At 40.8% G+C, this 24,939-nt stretch overlaps 2 protein-coding genes and 1 long non-coding RNA gene across 4 annotated transcripts in view; 2 read left to right on the top strand and 1 right to left on the bottom strand.

Moving 5' to 3' along the window:
- gli1 (GLI family zinc finger 1) overlaps positions 1-11,349 on the top strand; it is a 61,028-nt gene extending 49,679 nt beyond the window's left edge. For both annotated transcript variants that reach the window (XM_034691544.1, XM_034691552.1), the window contains 11 exons: positions 232-464; positions 1,563-1,664; positions 1,788-1,986; positions 3,033-3,201; positions 3,416-3,523; positions 3,649-3,789; positions 3,876-4,025; positions 4,478-4,642; positions 5,616-5,858; positions 6,029-6,335; positions 6,530-11,349. In XM_034691544.1, the coding sequence (XP_034547435.1) occupies positions 232-464; positions 1,563-1,664; positions 1,788-1,986; positions 3,033-3,201; positions 3,416-3,523; positions 3,649-3,789; positions 3,876-4,025; positions 4,478-4,642; positions 5,616-5,858; positions 6,029-6,335; positions 6,530-9,117 (4,405 nt within the window). In that variant the 3' untranslated portion in view covers positions 9,118-11,349. The remainder of the gene's footprint in view (positions 1-231; positions 465-1,562; positions 1,665-1,787; positions 1,987-3,032; positions 3,202-3,415; positions 3,524-3,648; positions 3,790-3,875; positions 4,026-4,477; positions 4,643-5,615; positions 5,859-6,028; positions 6,336-6,529) is intronic.
- LOC117818619 lies at positions 5,465-13,649 on the bottom strand. Its single transcript, XR_004632378.1, has 2 exons — positions 13,418-13,649; positions 5,465-11,999 (listed from the first exon to the last, which is right to left on the bottom strand). It is a non-coding gene; the product is annotated as an uncharacterized LOC117818619 (long non-coding RNA).
- Positions 12,854-24,939, top strand: part of LOC117818609 (zinc finger E-box-binding homeobox 2-like) — a 33,892-nt gene continuing 21,806 nt past the window's right edge. Inside the window, exons 1-2 of the mRNA XM_034691563.1 lie at positions 12,854-13,153; positions 17,493-17,788. Coding sequence (XP_034547454.1) covers positions 17,728-17,788 — 61 coding nt within the window. The 5' untranslated portion in view covers positions 12,854-13,153; positions 17,493-17,727. The remainder of the gene's footprint in view (positions 13,154-17,492; positions 17,789-24,939) is intronic.

Genomic DNA, 24,939 nt, shown 5'->3' with positions numbered 1-24,939 from the left:
TTATGTTTTTTTTCTGTGTTCTTTTGCTCATTTATTATTTCTAATCCACTCTTTATTATACATTTGGTGTTTCAATGATGTTTTAACACTTTACAGAACACCAAAAATAAACAAACGCATTTCATCATACTATTTATACACCTCCCATTATGGCCTCCTGTATTAGCCATGTTTCATGCCGATACAACTTTATTTCTAATATGTATGTCTGTATTTCTATGATATTTTTAGACTAGTTCCATCAGACCAGTCTCCCTACGGTGATGTGTCCTCGCTCCGCGCCCCTCTCCTCAACGGCCCTCCTCAGGACTGCCGCACCATGTACAATCCAATGACTCCCAGTATGACTCATGGATCAGGACCAGGACAGGGGATAGGCCATTGCATGGATCAATATATGAGGCCTCCTCAGGCCCCACCGCCACACAGTATGATGGGCCACAGGGGCATGCAGCCCACAGAGGGTGAGTCAGAGTATCTTTTACATCTCCTTAATCTCACAGCTGCTACTGATTTGGATTTAAAAGATACCTGAGAGTCTGAGTAAGAAACAGAGACTACAAAGATTTTTACAACCGCAGAGTCAGGAGTCAACAAAAGGCTGAGTGTACTGCTGAGGTACAAATGTCCATTTCTCTGCGGCAGCTTGAACAGCTCTCAATTACGCTGTTTACTCAGGGGGAACTAGAAATGAAAAAGCTGTCACACTACAAGCACACAAAATAATGTGAACATGCAACTAGTAATGCTGCATGTCTATTCTATGATACAAACAGGTTAATGAGGAGTTTGTTTAACTGTTTGAAATCAGCAAACAGCGTGGATAAAGTTTTATGATGTTAAAATTCTTGTGGGTAAACTCTAGTTACCTCCAAAGACAGTTTTTCCCACTCTTTAATTTTCAGAAGATGTAGATACAAGGTTTTTAAGAGCTTTTTGTAACTGTACAAAAACCTTTTAATTAAATCATTGTTGCTATCCAGATCAAGCAAGTCCTGACCAAGTGGCAACCCCCTGGTATTAAAAATAGCGAGAGTCCACTTCAGGCTGGCTCCATAAACCAAGAGTATCCATAGGTCCCATGTTGAAATTCCCATTTTTACAGCTGAAATAAACTTACAGCTTAACTATCTATAGCTTGCTACAAATAACCGTACCTTGTGGCAACTGTGAGGGGGGTAAATATTTTTGTAATATTCATTCATATATTTGCATAATAAGTGAAATGGCTTAGTTGACAGACAGGTGGGTGCACTGTAGAGGTTTACCAGGCAGGTGAAGGCCTGCCTCAACTCCACCTCTTCTAGTTTCTATGATAACCAAAGGTTAGTTGGGGACAGCATTTCGTCTTGCAATGCCTCCTCGGAAACCAATAGGTGACATCGCTGAGACTACTTCCGTGTTTTAGATGGTCTAAGAACACTAACATGTCAAGCCAATCAACATATTTTAGGTAAACCACAGAACTGCAGGTCAATATGATGTGCAGTTGAAACCTCTGTTAACTTATAAGTTGCTGGATATTTGCAGTAGTTGATTCCACTGTCATTTATGTCCAACAGGTGGCAATATCACCCCCTACTGTAACCAGAGCAACATGATGTCCTCTCATCATAACTTCTGCCAGATTCAGCCAGGCTCTGATCCGATGGGCTCAGTGGATGGTAAGCTAAAATACACCCCTATGTTCCCTTTAAATATAAACGATGTGTTGTTAAAGACAGTATGGCACTGACGGTGCGTCATTGAAGCTTACCATGCTCTTGGCATCCTCTGTTCCCCTTCAGGCTCTAGGTTCTCTACACCTCGTTCCATACTGAAGCTAAGCAAAAAGAGAGCTCTTTCCATCTCACCCCTGTCTGATGCCAGTGTTGACCTGCAGACGGTGATTAGGACATCACCCAACTCCCTGGTGGCCTTTGTCAACTCTCGCTGCAACCCCAATGGTGCCAGTTCTTATGGTCATCTCTCCGTGAGCGCTATGAGGTCAGATATTTCATTGTCCTTTTGTGTAAAGCAAAAAGAAAATGTTACATGTAAAGTGTTATGGTAACATTATCCAATCTAATCTAGATTTCTAGGGCTGTAAACTCGACATTAACATTATGTGCTGCGTTCACTTTCCAGACACCATTGAATTACCCATTATTTAACTTTTTAGCATGTTTGTTAAAATTTCTTAACTCCTCTTTTAGCCATATAAAAACACACCAATAACTTCTTTAGACCATTTATCAATTACTTGAAAATACAGTGTTTTCTGAGCATGGGGTGTGAAAATTCTTAAAGCCCCCAGAGAAATAGAAGAACTTACACTAAATGCAGGTGAACAGCAATGGGATACAGAACAAAACAAAACTTTAGAGAAATACTGGCAAAATTGTGCCTAAGTTGGTACAAACATAGACTTAATGGAGAGTAAGATTAAACAATGATGTGTTGGGGGCGGCGGCTATCAGCTAGATAAGTTAGCTACGATATGGTAAGTAAAACGACAGCTTTCATTAATTTGCTAGACTGGAATTTCAGCCAAAAGTTAAACTTAGCTAGCATTAGCATAAGCTAATTAAAACTTGACTGATTCTTATTCAGAAATGATGAAGGGTAGAAAATGTGTATACAGATGGCAAGAAACCTCGGAAATTTGGAAATGACATTACAAGATTCTTCAAAGCATTGATGCTGGTAATATATTGTAATGATTACAATTATAGGTCGGAATAAAAAAAATACAAGTTTGACTCCCCGGACTTCTTCTTTCACATTTATTGTGGTCTGGTCTGGTCAGGCCCATCTCTAACTTGGCAAATGAGCAAATCAATACGGTGAATAAGAGGGAAAAAAGACAAACACTTCCAAGCACCAGGAGACCTAATGTTTATTTTCCCTAAATTATTGTCATCATGTTTAAATATTTCATAAAATTGGCTAATGGTTGTATTTGTTTTGATAAATTTTGAATACCTCACTGGGTTCAACTGCCTTTTTTTTTTTTTACATAATTTTCTTATTTTTTCTCTGTTTCTCTACAGCCCCTCCCTTGGCTACTCCAGCAATATTAACTGTCAGTCCAGGCAACAAGGTTCCATGTATGGAGGAGGTGTGGGGACACCTCTGGGTGGACACACACCAGGTCCCTGCCAAGCATCCCGCTTACCTCCTCACAATCCTCGGCTTCATGCTCCACCCAAGCATGGACATGTAAGATGGCTCTCTTATTCACTTTAAAAGCAATCTGACTTGTATTCAGTATTTGTACAATTTCTTAACTTTTTGGCTCCTGTGTGAAAAGGAGGTGGCAAAAGGGAGATAACGCAGTTTTACCAGAGGGAGGATTAAAATCTGTGTTGATTGTACATGGCTTAGTAAGTATAAGACAAACAAAATGATATGTTTGTTTTGTTTTGTTTTGCAGCTAAAGACAGAGCCAGGACTGGGAGGTGTGATGGATGGCATGAATGTAAAAAGCCTGGAAGAGAGGTCAGAGGGAGATGTGGCAAGTCCTTCTTCCACTGGCACTCAGGTAAATATGATAGAAACTGTCTTATTCTAGATTTTACCTTTACACATTTATATTTTTTTATTTTGTGAACTAGTTTGCCATATGCTGACAATAAATTATGGTTTTGTACCCCTACATTTCATCAGGACCCTCTTATGGGCCTACTGGATGGCAGAGATGACTTGGACAAGGAGGATGGGAAGCAGGAGCAAGAGGCCATCTATGAAACCAACTGCCACTGGGAGAGCTGCAGCAAGGAATTTGACACTCAAGACCAGCTAGTTCATGTAAGTGACAGATACAAAAAGAGCAGGAAAAATACTGCAGTATACAACTTTGATAATTATTATCTCTGTGTTTTTTTATTTAACAGCACATCAACAATGAGCACATCCATGGGGAAAAGAAGGAGTTTGTGTGTCACTGGCAGGAGTGCTCTCGAGAGCAGAGGCCTTTCAAAGCACAGTATATGCTGGTAGTTCACATGCGTAGACACACAGGAGAGAAGCCACATAAGTGCACTGTGAGTATTTCATAATATTGTGTTTACTTTATTTCAGTTCTATCTCTGTTTAAGCTCCTGTCATCCAGAGTTTCAAATCAGCAAGAACCAAATTCACATGAAAGCACATTTTTCATCAGTGTCGTCATTGCTTGCTACAACAGAAAATAAGTACCTGTTAAACTTAAGTCTGCTTCTCTTGGTCTACTTTGGGTTTGGCTTGACATTAAAAATAAGAGCCACTTTGTTTAATGCTCTTTTTCAGGATCAAATTTTGCAGATGACAGTAATACTTTACAAAGCTCTGGAGATTACAGTGAACGTGCTGTAACTCAGAAACAGTGTAGCTGTTAGACTATACTGACCTTTCCATTAGTTTATAGTATTGTTAATAGGATAAGTCTGATTGAAGTTGTTTACTTTATTGCAACTTAACTCTTGCTAAAATCCTGCTTTGTTCATTTCTGTTTTAGTTTGAAGGCTGTAATAAGGCTTACTCTCGCCTGGAGAATTTGAAGACCCATCTGCGGTCACACACTGGAGAGAAACCTTATGTGTGTGAACACGAGGGCTGCAACAAAGCCTTCTCCAATGCCTCAGACCGGGCCAAGCACCAGAACCGAACTCACTCCAATGAGGTACTGTCACCTAGACCAGTGTTTTTCAACCTTTTTTGAGCCAAGGCACATTTCTTACATTAAAAAAAGCCGGGGTCACACCACCAACCTAAAGTGTTACAAAATGACACATTAAGTCTCTCAATTTATGAATCTATTTATCTGAGAGAGGGGCTTTGGCTACTTCTTCAACTGCGTCAGGGCGAAGCATTTCATTTACAATGGCTTTTGCAGGTAGTATTAATATCTCTGCCACAGAGTGTGTCTTTTTTTATTTGGCTACAAGTTCAGCTACTAAGTAGCTAGCTTTGAGAGCTATTGCAGACACTGATGTAGTTTTTCTCATAAAAGTAGCCTTTTCCACCACCCATATTACGCTCTTCATCCAGGTTAGAATTGTGTCCAGGGCCCAGTTTGGAGTTATCGCTGTTGTAAACCTATGTCTTGTCACATACACCTCTGGCGCGCATCATTAATTCTATTGTCTTAAATTAACAAGGTCATTAGTGTGCTTTATTGCCACCTTGTGGGTGGGTAGCCCAGGTCAGTATATGGACAAGTATTTAATTACTCCACCAGTCACTACACTACAGGAACAGACACACTACATGGGAAATTGTTTGCAGTATATGAATAGTATATTTTTTTGACTAATTAAGTGAATTTGGAAAATGTCCCTAGGCACACCTGACGATCTGTCACGGCACACTAGTGTTCCATGGCACAGTGGTTGAATCACCGACCTAGACCACTTAAAAGTAGTCAATAAATTTAGCCTGAGCAGCACCCTTTGCTATCACTTACACTACCTACTAACTTGTTTAAAGCATAACAGACACCACATTTCTGTTTTTCAATTTTGAATTTATTGAATAAGTTGATAAAGATGTATTGAAGAAAAAATTAACACTTCTGGAAATATTGTAAATCAGAAAAAAATGCATTGAAATTAGTTGGGTCTGTCATGTTTACAAAAATGTCTTGTCCTTTATAGAAACCTTATGTATGCAAGATCCCAGGTTGCACTAAACGGTACACAGATCCAAGCTCCTTGCGTAAACATGTGAAGACAGTGCATGGCCCTGAAGCCCACATCACTAAGAAGCACCGTGGAGACACAGGACCCCGACCTCCAGGTTCAGCTATGGCCGCTGGAGGCCAGGAATCCGAACTGCTGCTGGAGAAATCGGAGACACGCAGGGAAGACTGCAAACTGTTGGCTCCTGAGTCCACTTTGGTGAGTAGTGCATATGAGCCTGCTAGGTTCTTTAGAAAAGAGCTCCATTCTAAGCAGCACCACATCAATAACTTTTGCCCATTGTTGAAAAACCACAGAAAATAATTATTTTTGTATTTAATTGCTGTTTTTAGTTACTTACAGCAAACATCTCATTATACTTTTTGCAGAAATCCCAGCCAAGCCCTGGTGGTCAGTCATCCTGCAGTAGCGAACGTTCTCCACTAGGGAGCGCCAACAACAATGACAGTGGGGTTGAGATGAACCTGAATGCAGCAGGCAGTCTAGAGGATCTCACTGCACTGGAGGATGGAGTTTCAGGTGGAGGAGGAGGGGAACCAGGAAGTGTTGGAACAATGGGAATGTCTGCACAGGCTTTGAAGAGGCTGGAGAACCTAAAGATTGACAAGCTGAAGCAAATCCGTAGGCCAGCACCTCCTTCCCGTTGTTCCAGTAACAAGTTACCTGCACTTCCTGGTATGTTCTCAAAATCAAAACAACCACAGAAAATTCAGAGCACAGTATTGAGTATGTTCTCAGGATAAAGACAGTGGTTATTACAACATATCCGACTTTCAACTGATAAAATATTGAAGCATGTTGTAAGACAGACTTAATCAGTTTGATGCAATGTAATCTAAGTGGTTCTCTCTCTACATGTTAATTTTCAGGTCCAGGGGAGAATATTGGAATGTGTGCACCTTCTCCGCTCCTCTCAAACAGACGAGTTATGGAACTGTCCAATCACGACCTAGGAGTTGGGCCTTCAATTGGCTGCAATTCTAATGACCGGAGAGGAAGTGGCACCAGCAGCCTGAGCTCTGCATATACTGTAAGCCGTCGTTCCTCCATGGTTTCTCCATATCTGTCCAGCCGGCGCTCCAGTGACGTCTCACAAATGGGAGGACCAGCAGGGGGAGGGTGTCACCTACTCAGTCCAGAGCAGAGTGCGGGAGATCCCCTTTCTCCTGAGACCAATCGCAGAGGAGCCCCATGTCCTGGTGGAGCAGGAGGATTGCCTGGTCTTCCAAATTTAACACCTGCCCAGCAATACAGCCTAAAGGCCAAATATGCTGCAGCAACCGGTGGACCACCACCAACTCCTTTACCCAATATGGAGCAGACAGGTACACAAGGCAGGAGAGGAGGTATTCTGAGTGAATACCAGGGCCAGCCTCTTCCTCCTTTCCTTCAACAAGTTGGTCCAAGAAGGCACAGTGCCAACACAGAGTATGGAACTGGCGTTATCTACCCTCACCAAGCTCCGGGAAACAACAGTAGGCGAGCCAGTGACCCTGTCAGATCAGTAGCAGATCCACAAGCCCTCCCAAAGCGCTTCAATAGCCTTAACAATGTGGCCTTGATGAGCCGAAGGAATGCGCTCCAGCACCGTGGCTCCGACACCAGCCTTTCTCGTCACTTGTACTCGCCACGTCCACCCAGCATTACGGAAAACGTAATGATGGAGGCTATGGGTATGGAGCCACACATAGCTTCAGTTGATGCCAGGGATCGTTCCATGATGATGCCTCCCGGAGAGAGGAATTTCATGGGATACCAGCAACAGCATCAAACTCTAGGAGGAGATGGAGGTGGCGGCCCTCATTTAAATCAATTGTCCCCAAGCCATGACTCTTTGACCTGTCCAGACCAGGCTTACATGCAGGCTCATTACCAGAACCAGGGAGCAGAAGCCACTTCAAGAGCTGGTGGAAATACCATTGGCCAAGCAAGGTCTATTCACTCAGAAGGCATGTCAAATACACTTCTCCAACAGGCTGAGTACAGTATGAGTACCTGTCAGCTCAGTCCATCAGGCCCACATTACCCTAGTCTAGGCCAGGGTGGTGATACTGGAGGTCCTTGGAGTGACAACCAAAACCAAATTCAAACTTCCAGCCATTCTATCCAGAACCCACGAGGAATGCAGTATTCAGATCCCAGCCTGCAGCCTCAACAAACACAGCCCCACTACAACAATCAGACAAGCATCTACAACAGCCCTGATGGAACCCACAAACTCGTCATCAAGCCAGAGCAGCAGTTCCACCCAGGGATGGGGGTTGGGGATGCCTGTCAAAATGCTAAGCTCCAACAGCAGCGAATGCTCCTTCAACAAACTCAGGGTTACCCACAACAAACAGGCCAGGTTATGATGAGGAACTCTAACAATCCCAGCTGTAACTTTCCAGGGAACCCAAACTCATTTGTTGGTGGAGGGGGCTTAAGCTTGGGCTGTGCCGGCACTGCGCTTTCAGATGGACAGAGGTCAGAAACGCCTATGATGCAGGTAAAGGAGATGATGGTGAGGAACTATGTTCAGTCCCAGCAAGCTCTCATGTGGGAGCAGCAACAAGAACAGCAGCAACAGCAGCAGCAGCAGCCAAGTGGAATAAAACCTCCTCCATTATCTGATAACATGGATATGAGTGCCCAGTCTGCAATGATGCAGCACAGTCCACAGCACCAAAACCAGAATCTATACCCTAGCCAGTCCTATCAAAGCTACCCCAACCAGAATCTGGTCATGAGCCCTCCAGCTCACACCAGAGGGCCCAGCTCTGTGACACCTAAAGAGCAGCAGCTGACGGGTCTCCAAGGCTCATGTTACGGCCAGGAAATGGTGGTCCCAAGGCCTCCTCAGGGACGGAAACCTCTCAGTCGTCAGAACAGCTTATCACAGGCTGGAAGCGTCTACCTTGGCAGCCCGCCCCACCTCAGTCCTGTCCAGTCCTCCACTAGCCCAAGACGAGGGATCCGACTTCCTCCGGTTCAGCATCCACATCACCCACAAAATGAAATGTTCTCTCCAAGCAATAACAACAACATGTACTACTCAGGTCAGATAAACATGGATCTAGAGAAACACATGGACCCCCAGAATGGACCTTGTCACAATCAGCAGCACAGTATGGCAACAAACTTAGACCCAACAGGTGGCACAAAACCTGTCCCCATGCCTCCTTATCCTGAATCTGGCCCCATGTCCAATGTCTTAGAGAACCTGGACCTGGACAATGCTCGCATAGACTTCACCTCCATCATTGATGATGCAGATTCCTCCTCTTTCAGCCCAATCAACAACCCCATTCAGGGCCAGCCAGGGTCTTCCTCCCAGGCATCATCTCGCCTCACCACCCCCCAGACTTCTGTCAGCCTAGCTGCAGGCTCCGGCCTGTCCAACATGGCTGTGGGGGACATGACATCTATGCTTACCTCACTGGCTGGGGAGAATAAATATCTGAACACGCTGTCTTAGACGAAAACGTTTGGTATCTTATCTCATACTAATAATCAAGTACAGACCATGGCCAGTTCTTAAGGTTAAAATTGAGATCACACCTGGAAATGTATGAAGCCCACTGTCCAGGATAACAAACTTTAGGTTTTAAACACTAAAATCCTGTCACTTGTGGTAAATTTACCAGGTACTTTGAAAAAAAGCCAAGTTAGGGTGACTCAGTTAAGCTGTTGAGAACAATGTATGTCCCAGTAACCCTCAAATATAAATCAATTGCATTAACCTGCATAGATTTATGACTTGGCCAAGGGTCTCTTGCCACTGGATACCCATGAGGAATTCCAAAAGGAATAATGGCATAGTGTTATGGGTTTCCTCTCCAAGTTTAGACTAATTTACCTATAAAACGGGTCTCAGATTTTAAGAATCCCCACCCAAACCCTTAAAACCAAAGGTGCCTGATTAACCTCCTTTGCTGTATTGTTCTTTCACTGCCCTGGTACATGGTATTGACCTGGAGCGATATGCCTGATATGAAACTGGTACTGAACTTTTTCCAAACAGGCATTCCAGTCACATAGGGCTGTAGAAACAGTGGAGCTGAGAAGGAGACATGTAAATACGTTTTATATACATTTATATATTTTCTGTATATGACAATGAGATAGTGGATAAATCGTCCCCTGTCTTGTTATAGACTGCTTGGATTCTGAAGGCCAATGTTCTGATGGGATGGTTGTATGAAAAGCTGAGTGAAGACTAAAGACGTGCTTTTAGTGACTGAGGAATAATGTCTCGGTGCTACTAAACATTAATCTTTAATGCTAGGGATTTCTTTCTTGTCAAGAACAAAACACTTTTTATGTTGGCAAATCAGTATTCCAACACATGCACCAGTGCAGTCACAGAAACAAATATAGCCTACACACAAACACTCAGGACTTATTGGTGTTTGAATCTTTGGTGTTTAACTTACATCTATGTTGTAATTGCCTTTCCAGACAGAGAGTTTGCACTCCACATGTTTACTGTAAGTGTTCTTAAAGCAGCTGTGTACATTTTTCCCAAGTGATGTTTAAAAATGCAAAACAGAAAGGGCATGCTCTTTCAAAGGTACATATATAGGGGATAATATGTTAAGCTTAAATATAATAACATGTCCAACCCCCCCTCTGCATTAGAGCTTGTTTGAAATATTCAGACATCATGCCTTCGCATGGCATTAACCAGGACTTATGACTCTTACACGACTCAACTGAGAATGACAGCTGTTTGATCTAAACCCAAGTCAGCTGGTTTGTGTATTACCATATCAGTAGAAGTAATCGCTTTGATTTGAGAAAATGAGGTACATAGTAGTAGTACAGTGCTTCTGCAGCTCTAATCCCAAAGAGGAGTTATTTTGAAAATTCTTCTCACTTATTCAAAACAGGGAATCTAGAAGTGGGAATTTAACAGTTGCTGCCACTGTAGTAAAATGCATATTGTGCTATTTTTACACTGAGGTACTCTTTAGTAACTATTGAGCTATATCATATGGAAAGTTGCGGCTCTTGGTAGGAGAACTAATTTTACACTGTGGCTTTGCACTGATTACAGCACTGTGCGAAAAGGTCTATGTCTCCTGCGACTATTCACATGATCCCCATTTGATCATTAAATAAGAACCATGACAGTGTTTTTATCAATCATTCAAATACTCATTTGAGCACATTTAGACTCACAAAGGCCTCAGTTGAGTTTTGCTGTAGCGTTTTGTGACTTCGCAGAATAATGTAGTAGTGCCACTTTAATCTACAAAGCATTAATAGGAATAAACATTTCTTCATTTTGGAAAAAGTGGACAACTTACCAAAGACACCTTAAAAGAATAGAGAAAAAAGATGCACAAATAGTCTACTTTAACAAAACACAAATAAAAGCAATAAGGGCATGAACTATGACTGATAGTGCTTTTTTCCTTAAGAATGTATGAAATGTTTTGTACGGCTATCCTTTTATATTAATGAACTTTTTGGACGTTGCCTTCTACATTTGTTTGTGTGTGTGTGTTTTGTAACTGTCATTCTTCATTCTGTCTTTTTTGCTGGCAAAAGAATATCCCCTTTAGCAAAAGAAAGCTATAATAGTAGCATTAACTATAATAGACAAAAGCCAAGTGTTATATTTTGTGTACAATTTTCTACATTTTTATACAAATGTGCTATATTTTACCAGTTTATGAATAAACATGTTCAGTGGGATGAATTCAGAATGTTTGTCTTAATTTTTATTTCCATGTCTGTCATTGTAAAGTGAGATGGCTTCTGTTTCTTTCTTACCACACAAATGCTGTGAGGAGCCATATACCAGATACCACAAGAAGACTTGGTGGTTTAAGACGCATCAACTTAGCTTTCAGACAAAAAGTGGGCTCTTGGCTGGATTATGTGTGTGGCTCTTTTTGTTAGATTAATGTAGTGACTCATTTTCTCCAACAGAGAGCAGTACAGCCTGAGAACACATAAAAAGAGCAGACAGTATTTCTGTTATTCACAACAGCACCCTGTGGCATGATGTGTGTTCTGAACACTCTGTTGAACTTTCACCACTGTGTGCAGTTCAGATATATTTCAATGCCATTGTGTCCTTAAATTATTGAAAATCCATAATAACTAATGATTGTGAAGACATGTTTGCAAACATTTCCCTTGTGTACTTGTTCTAATAGGAAACCCCCTTGTTTTGAATATGTTTTAGACAAGCCTGTCATGGCTGTCTATTATGACCTACAGTGATCTGCTGGGCTGCTACAGTATATAAGAGGATTAGCATGAATAAAAATGACTACTCTTGGTGACATCAGTGCCTGGACAGGCTCTTTGTGGTCAGTGGGGACTGGCACTGTGGGCTGCTGCATGCTGTAAGAAAGAAAAATTACAACTAATCTTGCTTGTAAAACACTATCAACATGACATCTCTGCTTATAAATACACAGTAGGGACTGGTGGGAACTGTGTGAATGATGGGTTGTAAAAAAAAAAAAAGTTTATATACATGAAACTGTTTTATTCTTTACAGGAGTTGCTCCACATCTTTTTTTTGCTTGTGACTCTTAAATGAAGTAATTTCTATTTGTAACCTCACATCACATAACAGGATCTGGTGGTGTGGAAGTAAGTTATGAGCAACAGAGGTAGTCCCCCAGATAGAAGCAAAATAACTTCATTCATAACTTTAATAACCTTCAGACCTGTCTGACTATTTCAGTGATTTAGAATCCCTCAACTGGCTGAGATCCACTGCTCTACACTTGACCTGCAAAGTTAAGGTAAGTTAAACAAGTCTAGACTAGAGTAGGCACAACTTATTTAGTTTGAGGGCTCATATAAACCAACACAAAAGTAAAACTGACAAATAATTATTTATTGCAATTAAAATATGTTATTCAAGATTCAAGAATCAAGAAAGCTTTATTGCCAAGTGAGCTCGCACACACAAGGAATTTGACTTGGTGAATGGAACACTGGTACTTAACAACAAGACAGTAAGGACAATAAATATATAAACCTAAACACAAATCCAAAAATTCTAAATAAAAATAAAAATGCCATTTGTACAAAGAAAGGTATAGAAGTACTTTTAAAGAAATGAAATTAGTTAATTTAGCCTAAGCCAGAGTGCTCATGTAGTAGATTAATATAATAATAAGATATGCTATGGAATAATTTACAATATTGCACATGGTTATTGAGGTATTGCACCGGAAATCAAGGTATTGCACATGTATGTGATCTGTGACAGGAGTCTTTAGTGGTTTACTGTTGATTGTTAATGGGGTTATTTATGCAAGACGTTAGTGTTTAGGACGAGCAATAATCATTATAAAATCAAAGTTCCTGTCAGAAAATCTCGCTCTCCATTTTGGCGCTCGAAGTGAATCAATTTAGTGTAACCATAGCACAAGTTTACTTAATCACGTGAAACCTTATCAGCTAGCTAAACTAGCTAACTCAAACTTTGAATTTTGACTAAAGCAAACTTCCATAACTTCACGACGATTTAAAAGCTCATGGTGAGTAACAATAAATATAAACATCATATACAGTACCTGCATTATCATGCTAGTTAGAAATGAAACTTCTACCCCTGTGTGTTACATTTAAATGACACCTCACGGTATGCTAATGCTATCATTTAGGTAGTTTGCCGTGTTTCATGAGACCATGAAGATGTTGTATATTAGTTTTGTAACATAATATTTTGGAATCAACGTTATCCCCCTGCGTAACTTTTTACAGCGTTGGCTCATTTTGATCCAGGGCCCCAGTGTACTTACATTATATTGGCATTGTGGTGTTGTGGCATGGCACAGTAGACTCGGGGCAGCCACTACAGCCTGGCAGGGATGCTAAAGTTGACTCATTTGCTCCAAGGCAAAGGGAAGTGCTCCTGACGGACTACTGATTTGAATTCTGGCAGATTCAGATTTGAGACTGGAAACAATAGCTGCATCTCCACATCAGGGTCAAATGGGGTGTTTGCAGGGAGCACAGATTTCAGAGTTACAGCTATACTTTAGGCCCATGCACCATGGTGAATTTGAAGATCATACTTTTAAGATGCACACAATGAGATGGTGTACATTCAAAGAAATTTGATTTGATTTGATGTCTATATTTCGAACATGTAAAAGTAAAATAGAAAAAAAAACATACAAGTAAAAAAGAAGAAATAGAAAAAAAAAAAAAATCAATCAGTTCCATCAGCAAGCACTGAACATTTTACTTTACATGTGCGAAAAGGTAGTTATAACTTATCTAATCCTACCCCTTTATTCGCTATTTTCTGGCATTATACGAGTGCATTCCCACAAAACAAAACTTCATCTCCTATCTTCATACTTACACAATCAAAAGCAAACCCCTCATGATTCTCTACACTTGTCCTCCTCCTTGGACATCATGAAAATTACTCTTTTATACTTCTTCTTGAACTGGATTATGTTTTGGCATTGCTGTAGCTCCATGTTGAGTCTGTTCCACAGTTTTACACCACAGATTGAAATACAAAAGCTTTTCCTTGTGGTCTGAACACACACCATCTTTAATCTTAACTGTTTATTAATTTAGAAGTAAATTAATTCCACTTTTGTACAGAGGACCTGTTGTAAACAGTCATGTACAAGTGAAGATCTAAAGCAAAAGGACGTCCATTGATTGTTTTCTCCCAACGTTGACGTTTTTCAAAACATTGCCTTGTGACTCTGGTTTCTTTAAGCAAATATGTACATTTAGTTTCATGTGTGTGTATCTTGAAACTGTATTCTAAACCAGGTTTGGCTATGACTGATGCTGAAAAAGTTAGACATCACAGATGCAGATATTTTGTTGTTGACTCTCTACAGCGTGACCTCCTACTTTCTAAAGAGTTACAAATGGAAATGCCAAAATAAGAACTGAGTTTTTCAGATGCAAAGAAGTGGGCAGCATAATGACTTTTCTCTTTTCTTGTCTTGCCATTCAGAGGGAGGCTTTTCTTTTCCTTTGTCACTTAGGTTGGCATATAATTAACTCCTGCTTAATATGCTGTTTAAGGGCTCTCCTCCCCATGCAAGAAGCTTTGAACCCATAGACCACAGCCGGGGACAAAACCCCAGTGGGACTGCTTCCTCCATGCTCCTCCTTGTGTGTGTGTGTGTGTGTGTGTGTGTGTGTGTGTGTGTGTGTGTGTGTGTGTGTGTGTGTGTGTGTGTGTGTGTGTGTGTGTAGAAGTTGTCTTAACAAGACAGTAGAAAGCTCAAACCATACCGCGATAGCAATGCTGCACTTTACATAAATTTCAAACTCAATGTATAAAACCAAAGACTGTGAACAAATATTTGATATATTAATCTTAATCACCAATCAGATTGCTGAATCAAGCCGTGCTTAATCGGATAGCACATCATGAAGTAATCTAAATGTATTCGATCAATTAAATGTGTTTGTTTTTCAACAATCTATAGTTACATTCAGTACTTTTTAAAAACTCAAGCCTAAATGATTTTTTTAAGAGTCTAAAATTCTGAATGAATCTCCACTTAACCTGGGATACAAAAATATCACATACACATATCTGAACTAAAAAAAAAAAACAGCTCCCAGGACCCCTGAAGCACCTCTGCACCTCTGTGACCCTCATCTGTAGCAAAGTTTATTGCCCCCTCCTCACCCACCTCCCACCCTCCCTCTCTTTTTCTCCACCCTGGCCTCATATCCATCCCACCACAAAGAGCCAAGATGACCCTTCTGTCCCTCTTTTTCTCCAGCCTGCTATTCCCTCCCCACCTTCAGGATGCTTTCTCTTCCAGAATCTATTAAGAAACAAATCCCTATAGCGTTGGTGATGGGTGAAGGAATGAAGGGGGCTGTATTATTTGAGCATGCAGAAAGTGTGTATAACTTGAATGTTACCTGGATCTCATGAAGTGTGAAGATAGTTGAACAGTTTTAGTATTATCGTCTTCAGCTTCACAAAGCGGGCACTACAATTCACAGTTATGATGTTTTCTAAAGTGATTTACATACTCTCTAGGGGTTTGGATCATGTTTTTGAATGTAGAGTATCTAAAGTGTGTAATGCATTATATTATGCAAAAAAAATGGTTGTAGTTTCACAGTGCGAATACGTAGCTTTTTGACTTTGACCTTTTTTGTATGAGGTTACTTTAGGTTGCTTTATTTGAACCATAGATTTGGTTTGGAGTGAGTCCTCCTTCCTTCGGCCTTCTTTTTCACACTCAGTCAGTAGCACAAGGCAGACTTACTCGACCTGACAGAGTGGTGACACGGCCATCAAAGGGCAGAAAACTATGAAAATGTATCACTATTAAAATAAATAAGATAAATAATAAATATGACATCAGCCAATTAAAACACTGTAAATCAAAACAAGTTCAAAATCAAATGTGCCAGCAGTATAAATAAAAAAATCTGTCTTTGTACTTGTTCCTTTGATATTTCAGTTAACATCTACAAAGATTGCTCAACTAATAAAACATGAAGCAATGCAGACTTCCCATTGTAATGTTTATCTAAAAGTTTTAATCCTGTAATCCGCCTTTTACTCCTCTAATCTGTTTCACTGTCACATCTCAGTTTGTTACTCCGTCCAGACTATTGCAGGCCGAGTGATGCGCCTTAAAACAGCTACCCTGCTCGCTTATATTATCTGGCACAGAGGTGGGGGGGCACGAGAAAGCCAAGGTGGGGGTCCTGAGCACTGCGGTGGAGTTTTACTTCGGATGTTTTTTTCAGTTGCAAAACAGATTACCGTCCAGGTTGCAACACAAAGGACTGTCAATGCACCACTTCCTACAGCCATCCAGGGGTGAATGGAGCACAGGACGGGGTCCACTCCAGGGTACTTGAGCGCAGGTGCGAGGTGCATAACAGTCAAGCCATAAAACATGAAGGGGGGGTTGAAAGAGGGGGGGGGGTCTGAGCATACCTGGTCCCATTAACCTGCAGTTAGTATTATCTCTGTAAGTGGTACAAATGTTGAAGATGAGCTGCTGGAGTTAACAGTTCCATTTGTTCATCGTAGAAAATCAGACGCGTAGAGATGTGTGCGCCAGGGGAGTTCACGCAGCAGCGCGGACAAGATGCAGATTCAGAAGTCAGGCTGTTCGATTTTCTAATGATCCAATAACACCAATGAAAAGACAGACTGTCAAATCGATATTTAACCCACCTGTTATGTTCATTTCTCTGGAACAGAAATAATGTTCATATTCAATTATCCAAAAGTGTCAAAACCCCCAAAAAATCCCAATACACATTTTTTAAATCAAAATTTAAACTCTATTACTAACCATTTAAATCAAGATGTAGTCCATTGGTGTTCTTTAATTCTCACAGATCATGGTTCAATGAGGATAACTCACTCGTTTTCATTAAAATTAATGTTAAAACGTTTTAACATGTACATTGGAAAGCCCTAAACATAAATACAATAGTTTTACATGACACAGAATTTTGTTTATTTGACTTTAAATATTTTTTTTTTTTTTTTTTTTATGAAGCCATGTTGATAAATTAACACTACACCTCTTCAGTCACATGCTGCCCAGATTTTTATCCTGCATTTAGCTGGTCTGAAAGGCATATATTGCCTGAAATAGACTTTAAAAGGGGTCAATTTGACCCGCAACACAACAGGAGGGTTAATAGTTGAATAACACTCCAGACTTAGTCGGATATGTTGAGGGAAACCAGAGCAGCCCAGTAAGAGTAATAGTGGAAGTGCACTGATACATTCAGTCTCTTTGACGAGGGTGTGCAGAGTAGCGTATTCACTGTCAAAGTATCACAGTTGCTCAGTCTGCATGTATTAGTAAGTCTTTCCCTCGTTGATTACTTTCTTGATGACAGAGGTGATCGTCTGCGATGCCAAGACTGACCTCAGGGCCATCCTCTGCCGCTGACATCACTCCTCCTCTGTGCACGGCTCGTCGCCTCTGCTTTGGACTCCCATCAAGGTCTGAGTCTCCCGCTGTGACCGAAGGCGATGCCTCCCTCATCTCCATTCATTCTCAGGCAGGCACTCAGGACAAACGCACACTCGCAGCGCTCCCTGGACAACTTTGCGGAGACGAGATAGAGCGTGATGATGACAGAAGAAAGCAGGGGCAAACGGAGGAAACAAGCTAACCCGAGGAGAAACAGAGGTAAGAAGAGTGCAGCTTTTAGAAAGTTTGAAGAAGTTGGTGAATTGATGCGGGCAGATGTTTGCTGCAGCCGGACCGAAGCTCTTATGCGAACCGGGGAAGACACTTCAAGCAGTGTTTCCTCAGCACTTATTTCACAGTTGAAGCCATTATGTCAGGAACACGTTATTGCGATCATTTCTTGTGATTTCAGAAATAAAGATTTCTTCATGTTAGATTATTGTAACTGTGAAAACTCCCGGGTGGTGCGAGGTTAATCTCGAGAGAGTATTAAAACTCGGAGCTGTAAGCGATCACTAAAATGTGTGAATGCTTGTATATATTCAGTGAAGACTTTATAATAATAACGAACCAAAAACGAGCAAGACGACTCCAAAGCCTTGATATGGAGTCAGAAGAAGACGCTGCTGTTGTCACTTTGAAATATGTTTCACAGAGGTGCGTTTTCAACTCTTACTGTACTTCACTGCGTCTGTATCTTACATCTCTGGACTCTAGCCTAGTGGTGCTGTGCGTACACTGAGAGCCTGATGTTCATTGAAACTGGACTTTCTAGGATCTTGTCACCTTAATATAATATGCAATAACAGGGTGAGAGAGTTTGGTAGAGTTCTAATTTAAAAATATGGAATAGAAAGTGAAGAACACCTGAAGTAAATAAAGGGAAAAGAGGGATGGGTTTTTTTTTTAAATGCAAAACTTCCCTGCCCCACAACTTCTCATATTTTATAATGGCTTTTATGAATAATCTAAATTGCCCACCTTATACGTTTTATAAACATATTAGAATATTTAGTGTTATATTTTTAAACTTATTTTAGCTATCTATTTTTTTGACTCAAAATACATCTTTAATCTGCATGTTTTCTATGATCTCTTCTTTCATCAAACCGTGGATAACTCATTTACCTATCCTATTTTAAATACATGTAGCCTTTTCATGCATGAGAATGTGCATAACACCTTTTTAAGATTAGTGGAAATCCTCAGTTGACCTTAAAGTTAGAGATGAGGTCCGATGCAGGGAGGAACTTTCAGTAAGTGTGCTGTATTCAGTTTGTTTCGATTTTGTTGTGTTTTCTTGGTGTGAAAGTCTGATCCTGCAAACAGAAGTTAGGATGCACACATATGTGCATGCATGTACAGTAAATATTTGTATTTACATCCTGTTGAATAGTCATAATTTATATTTTAATCAAATCCTACTTCAACTTAAAGCATACTTTATCTACAACACTGATGCTTCTAATTTTTCCCCAACAACCTGAGTGTAAATAAACTCCTGAAACTGACATGAACCTTTGTGTTAATACTAATTCATGTGTGGGTTTGATAAATGATGCATGGAAGCCAGTTCCTCGGCCTCTCAATCTTAATTTGATGCAAAGTTGTTTGGTGAGGGAAAGCATTTGAAAACAAACAAACAGACCAAACCGTTACTCCAGAAACAAACCCTGAAAATACACAGATGTTCACTAAGTTTTCTTGTCTTCAAATAAACTAAAAACACCAGATACACAAACACTGCTGGTTAATTTCCTCCCTCTTCGACGTGTCTTGAAAGCCATCGCAAGTCTTGCGAAATTCCTCTTAAAAAATCTTTGTTTGTCTCTGATGTGACACTCAGCTGCTCTAAACCTACTCGCAGTAAGGAGCCTGTGTACACTTAATATAGTTTATTACTTTGCTATGAGTGTTTCCTCATTTCATTCAGAGTGGTGTGAAGCTTAGCAGAGTGTCACTTGGGTGAGACCCCCTCTGGCTGCTCAGTGATAACGGGTGCTTGTGTGTTTCTGCGAACACACATGCACACTCTCACCTTTGACTTTCTTGTGGCAGTTTGTCGACCGACTGCGCTCTGTTTGACAAATCGGCATCATCACAGTACCATGAGAGCTAACAGTAGAAAAACACACTTACTGACGGGTAACTGTCACCTATCAGTCCAGTGCCTTTTTTCCCTGCAGAGACCTCAGAGGAGAGACTAACATCAGCTCCAGGCAAATTAAAAACAGCGAGTGTGATTTAAAAGACAGAAAAAGTATGTATATATGAATATAATGACTGTAAATGCTATCTTTAACATGATATGACTCAATATATCCACAATTAGGCAATCACTTGGGCTCCTTTTTACGCACTACACAAAGAATGTTTGTGAATCAGCATGCAGGCTTGTGCTAATAGATACTTATACATAGCATATGTCCATGTCACACTTGCGTGAGTGTCGAGCGAGTAGTTGATGCGTGTACATCCTCATGTCCGTGCAGAAACGTGTGTTTTAAACCTCTGTGTAGGACTTGGAATGTGCTGCGCTGTGTTGTGTGCGAAGTGAGTTAAAGGTCCTTGATAAAACCAAATGAATCTGGCAGGCCCACCTCATAAGACAGCGATTTAGGGATCTTTTCCAAAACCAGAAGAAAGAGAAAAACATAGGCTGACTTTTCTTCTCTCTCCAAGGCGCCTATTGATTATGTCTCTGTCTGCCCCAATAAAACTGTCAATGTTAACCAATCTAAAGCAGCGTGATGGAATTACAACTTTTCAATCCTGCAGATTGAAAACAGACCTGAGACAAAGGAGGGATTATTTTAATTGATGACCAATGAATTAGCTGTGAGTGAGAGATCTTACTTGTAAAGAGAGTGAAGAAATGAGCTAAATGCTTATTGCCAGAGGTTCAGCTTTCCTCCTTCGAGCTCATATGTAGAGGTTATAAAAACAAAAATTTGTGACGCTGAGGTGTCATCTGCCTTTACCACTCATTTTTTCATCATCACATGTTTTTGATCAGCTGTATTCATACATTTTTTGTGTGAAGCTAAATATCTCAATCATTAGATGATGTTTAAAGAAGGATGACATTAAGGAAAGCATGATTTTTATTTTATTTGAAATGAATCAATGAAGAAACTGATTAAAATTACTGAAGGCTGTATCTGTTTTTGGTCAACAGCAGACATTTAATATCCATATTTTGAGCAGATGAACTTTGCAAAACCCACCTTGTTGGTACAGTGCTGTTAGCCTCTTAGGAAAGGCACATTTTAAAAGAGCTGTCATGTATTTAAAGTCCTCTGGCTGTGTTAAGTTCGGGCTTTCCCCTGCCCTCAGACTCAGCAGGCATCTTCGCCAGAATGACATCCGCACAACCCATCAGACCCACTCAAAACCCACTCTTAAATCAGATATAGAGCTGTGTGTCTCCAGCACTCTCAAAAACATATATCCCTGTCGCCTTACGTGTTGTGTTTTGTTAGTGCATGACAAAGAACCTCACTCTGTTGTTGGGCTGATGTGCTTTTTTAAGAGAGAGCTTTCTCTCTCTGTTTCCCTCACTCCCTCTCTCTCGTTTTTCTTCTTTTTTCAAGTGCCAATTTATTTAAACTCCTTTCCCCTTTTCTTCTTTCTCCTTCATTGATTTCCAAACCCCAGTCTTTGTATGCAGCTGGGGCCCAGCTGTGTGTCTGTGACCATGTATGTGTGTGCATACATGTGTGTGTCAGTGTGTTTGTGTGGGTTTTTTGGCACTGTACTGCCACACTGAGCATAGCGCACTGTACACAAAGGACTTGAGCAGCAAAAAAAAGAGAGCGGGGGGAAAAGAGAAAGAATAGGGGGAAAGGATTTAAACGTTAAAGACTGACGTGCTTGTACTGTACAGAGCATAGGGGCCGGGCCTTTTTGGACCGGGTCTACTTTAACGGCAGATGTATCGGCGCTCAGGGATGAGGGGTGGGGAGGGCGAGACAGCAATGAAGAGCTCAGGCACCACAGTTTATTACCAAGACTCTTCAAGGGGCTCAGCTTAGGCGTCAGAACCAGCGGGTGGGAGGGACCGGGAAGGAAGAAAAGAGAGGAGGATGACAGAGGTGGGGAACTGATGGGGTTGACAGAGTTGGAGTCGGAGAAAAGAGTTCTTCGGCGTGAGAAGACAAGAGATTTGGGGGGGTTGAGGAGGATGAGGGGCAGAGACAGAAGAGACAAGATGGGCGACATGATGTGGGAAAATTTAAGCGTTTCCTCATTTGTTCCCACAGCTCCGAGTGTCACAGATTTCTCCCATCCTAGCCCTCTGGTTTCAATGCACAGCAGTAAAGGGGAATCCCTTGATTGAGTCCCTCTGGTATTTTTCACATGTTTATTTGATTATTGCTCATTATGATGTTTCAGATGTAGCCAAAGCAGTCCCATGTCTTACTGTACATTCCTGCCGCGTGGCTGCCACGCTGTTGATCCACTCCAGGAGGGATTATTTGGAAAGTTCTGCGGTGCCATTGCAAGAATAATACAAGCTGAGGGGGTTTTCCGCCATGTTGGCTCTTGCACGACTATGTAAGAGTCTCTTTTGTAGAGATGTTACATCAAAACCATCTCTTCTGCATATTGCGACACAACGTACAAAGATATTTTACAGAAACGCCAACTGCTTACCAACCTTAAACTTTGATTCAATCACAAGCTTATTGCTTAAATACATGATATTCAGGACTGGTGCAGTAATCAGACAGTTCCTTCTCATTTGAACTGTAAGATCACACTAATAGAACCACAGTACATGAGGTGCGTGTGTAGGTGTGAAAACATATGCACTTTTCTAACATATAACACCAACTGTACTTCTTGTGGCTTCTCACTAATACACAGGCATTTCTATTTTCTCATCAAAGGCGTTTAATCTGATAAAGACAGTTTACTTGCTGTTGCAAACGGATCCCTTTTCACTCTTGAACAACACCATTTGCTGTATCATTGCTGCATTCTTTGTCATTGCTTTGGCATTGCTCCTCCTCATTAAGCCTATTTGCAGATCTTCTTTCGGTGCAGACAGCCAGGGCATTCTGCGTTTGATATGCTGCACATGTGAAAAAGAAGGAAGATGGGTTAAAACCATCCAGATAGGCAGGCACTCTGCACACAATTTATAGATATGTGCTGTTTTATCACACCTCAAATTAAATTTGGAAACCCTGCTTCAGCTGTCATGTATTACAAGGCCCAGATGGGTGGCAGAGAAAGAGAGAGAGAGAGAGAGAGAGAGAGAGAGAGAGAGAGAGAGCAGCCTCTCAGGCAGGCAAGCATACTCAGCTGGAGGACAGTGTGCCAGGGTTTGTCAGAACTAGATATAGAAAAGCAGCAGGTTAGAAGAGGAACAGTTTGATATGAAGTGTGTGTCAGCTACAGACATGAGAAGGAGGGAGGGGAGACTTGTCAAGAATCTGCCTTGATCACCTCGAAGGCCAGAAAACTCACACCTGCTGGTTTGAGAAAGGAAACGGTGTTTTCAGTTTAATCAGTATACACTCTTTGTTTGGTTTTGAGTTTAGTCACATCCCTTTTTTTGCCTTCATCTTATTCTTGGTATCTCTTTCTGAGTTCCCCTTTGTTGTTGAGTGTTAAAGAGAAATATTAGTTTGATTCTGTCTCACATGCATCCATCCTTCCAGTCCTCTGCAGCTTTCAGTCAAATATCGTAGAGCTTAAAAGCTGCACTGAAAGAGAAATAGTAAATTAAATGTTAAGCTGTGTGTTACATTTTTTGAAGAAAAGAGCATTGCACAAGACTGATGAAACATCTGCTCGATATGAATTGATAGAAGGCAGCCTATATATGACTGTACGACGGTCTATAAATAAACTGCATGTGGTTAAAAGAGGATTAGAATACAGTTGCAACTGAAGATATTTATCAGTGATGTTTTTATTGAAAAGTGATTTATTGTTTAGCCTATAAAAGGTCTGTAAGTACTGAACCAAATCTGCAGTGGAAGCTTAAAACTCCTGATATTATTAGGGCCGGGTGATGTAGACCAAAAACCATATCTCAATATTTGTAAGCTGAATGGCGATACAGGAAATGTTTGCTTCCATAAAAAAAAATCCCAAGGCAGCCTTAACATTTTAAATAGATTATTTTGTAGTCAGTACGGATATTACTGTTACTAGTTCTTATTGTGAACAATCCCATTACCGAGCATTGGGCCTCTTTTTTCTTCTCAAATTAATTAATTCAATATTGCACTCATACATGTCCAGTTGAAGACTGAGACCACAGCTCTGCACCCTCTTCCTTGCTTTGAAGACATTACTTGCACTGTTGGTTGTTATAGAGAAGCCAGTCCCGTTGGACTGAGCTTCCAGCTTGTGCGGGCGTCCTGCAGGCCTTCTGCTTTACTCTCCAGTGTGATCTTGGGGGAAATAGCTGGTTTGGAGATGGAGACTTTTCATCTCCCAATCTCTAATAAAATGTACTGTCGCACTTGTATATGGCTCACAGGTCCTGCTGGACCACATATCAGTGGTCAGATAGGAAGTGAGAGGCTCTCTCAGACTTCAGGGTCACTCAACTCAACTTTATTTATGTAGCATTTCATATATACAAGCATGCAGCCCAAAGTGCAGACAGAAAATAATAGCTATATGTGAAGACTAAAACAATAATAAAAGACTAAAACAAGGAAAAATATCATAATAGGAATACATACAAATAAAAAAAAGCAGTACAGTGAAATCAATAAAATATGTTAGGATAGAAAAACAAATTAGAATCGGTCCAAGTTCAAAAATATCAAAAAGATTACCAGAAAAAAAAGTAAAAACAGTAACAAAAGTGGAGACAAAGGCGAAAAAAGAAATGACTCCGAAGTAAAAGTCAGATTACAAAGATAGATCTTAAGTCTTACGTTTTAAAGCCACCCAGAGAGCGAGAGAGTTCCACAGTTTTGGTGCATAAAACAGAAAGCTGTCTGGCCGGTGCTTGTGTGGGACACACGAGGAACATTTAAAAGGGAATCAATCTGGGACCTCAGTGACCTGACTGGAACATCAAATGAAAGAAGATCTGTAATGTATTGCAGTGAGGCCTAGTAGAGCTTTAACAAACTTAAAGTAAGATTACTTTAAGATGAATTCTAAAAGAAACAGATTGCCAGTGCAGAGATTTAAGATGTGAGGTGATACGGTCCATCTTTTTTGTACAGGTTCAGACTCTGGCAGCAGCAGTTTGTATACGCTGTAGTTTCTTGTAAGACTTTTTGGGTAAAGCAGTTGAAAGGGATCTACAATATCAATACGACTGGTTATGAAAGCATGACTTATAATTTTGGATCTTTCTGTAATTAAAAAGGACAGACTTTAGCAGTGTTTCT

The sequence above is a fragment of the Notolabrus celidotus genome, chromosome 1 (genome assembly GCF_009762535.1).
Source record: "Notolabrus celidotus isolate fNotCel1 chromosome 1, fNotCel1.pri, whole genome shotgun sequence".
NCBI classification, from domain to species: Eukaryota; Metazoa; Chordata; class Actinopteri; order Labriformes; family Labridae; genus Notolabrus; species Notolabrus celidotus.
Note: the sequence above shows the minus strand (reverse complement) of the source record. Positions and strands in the feature narration are given on the sequence as shown.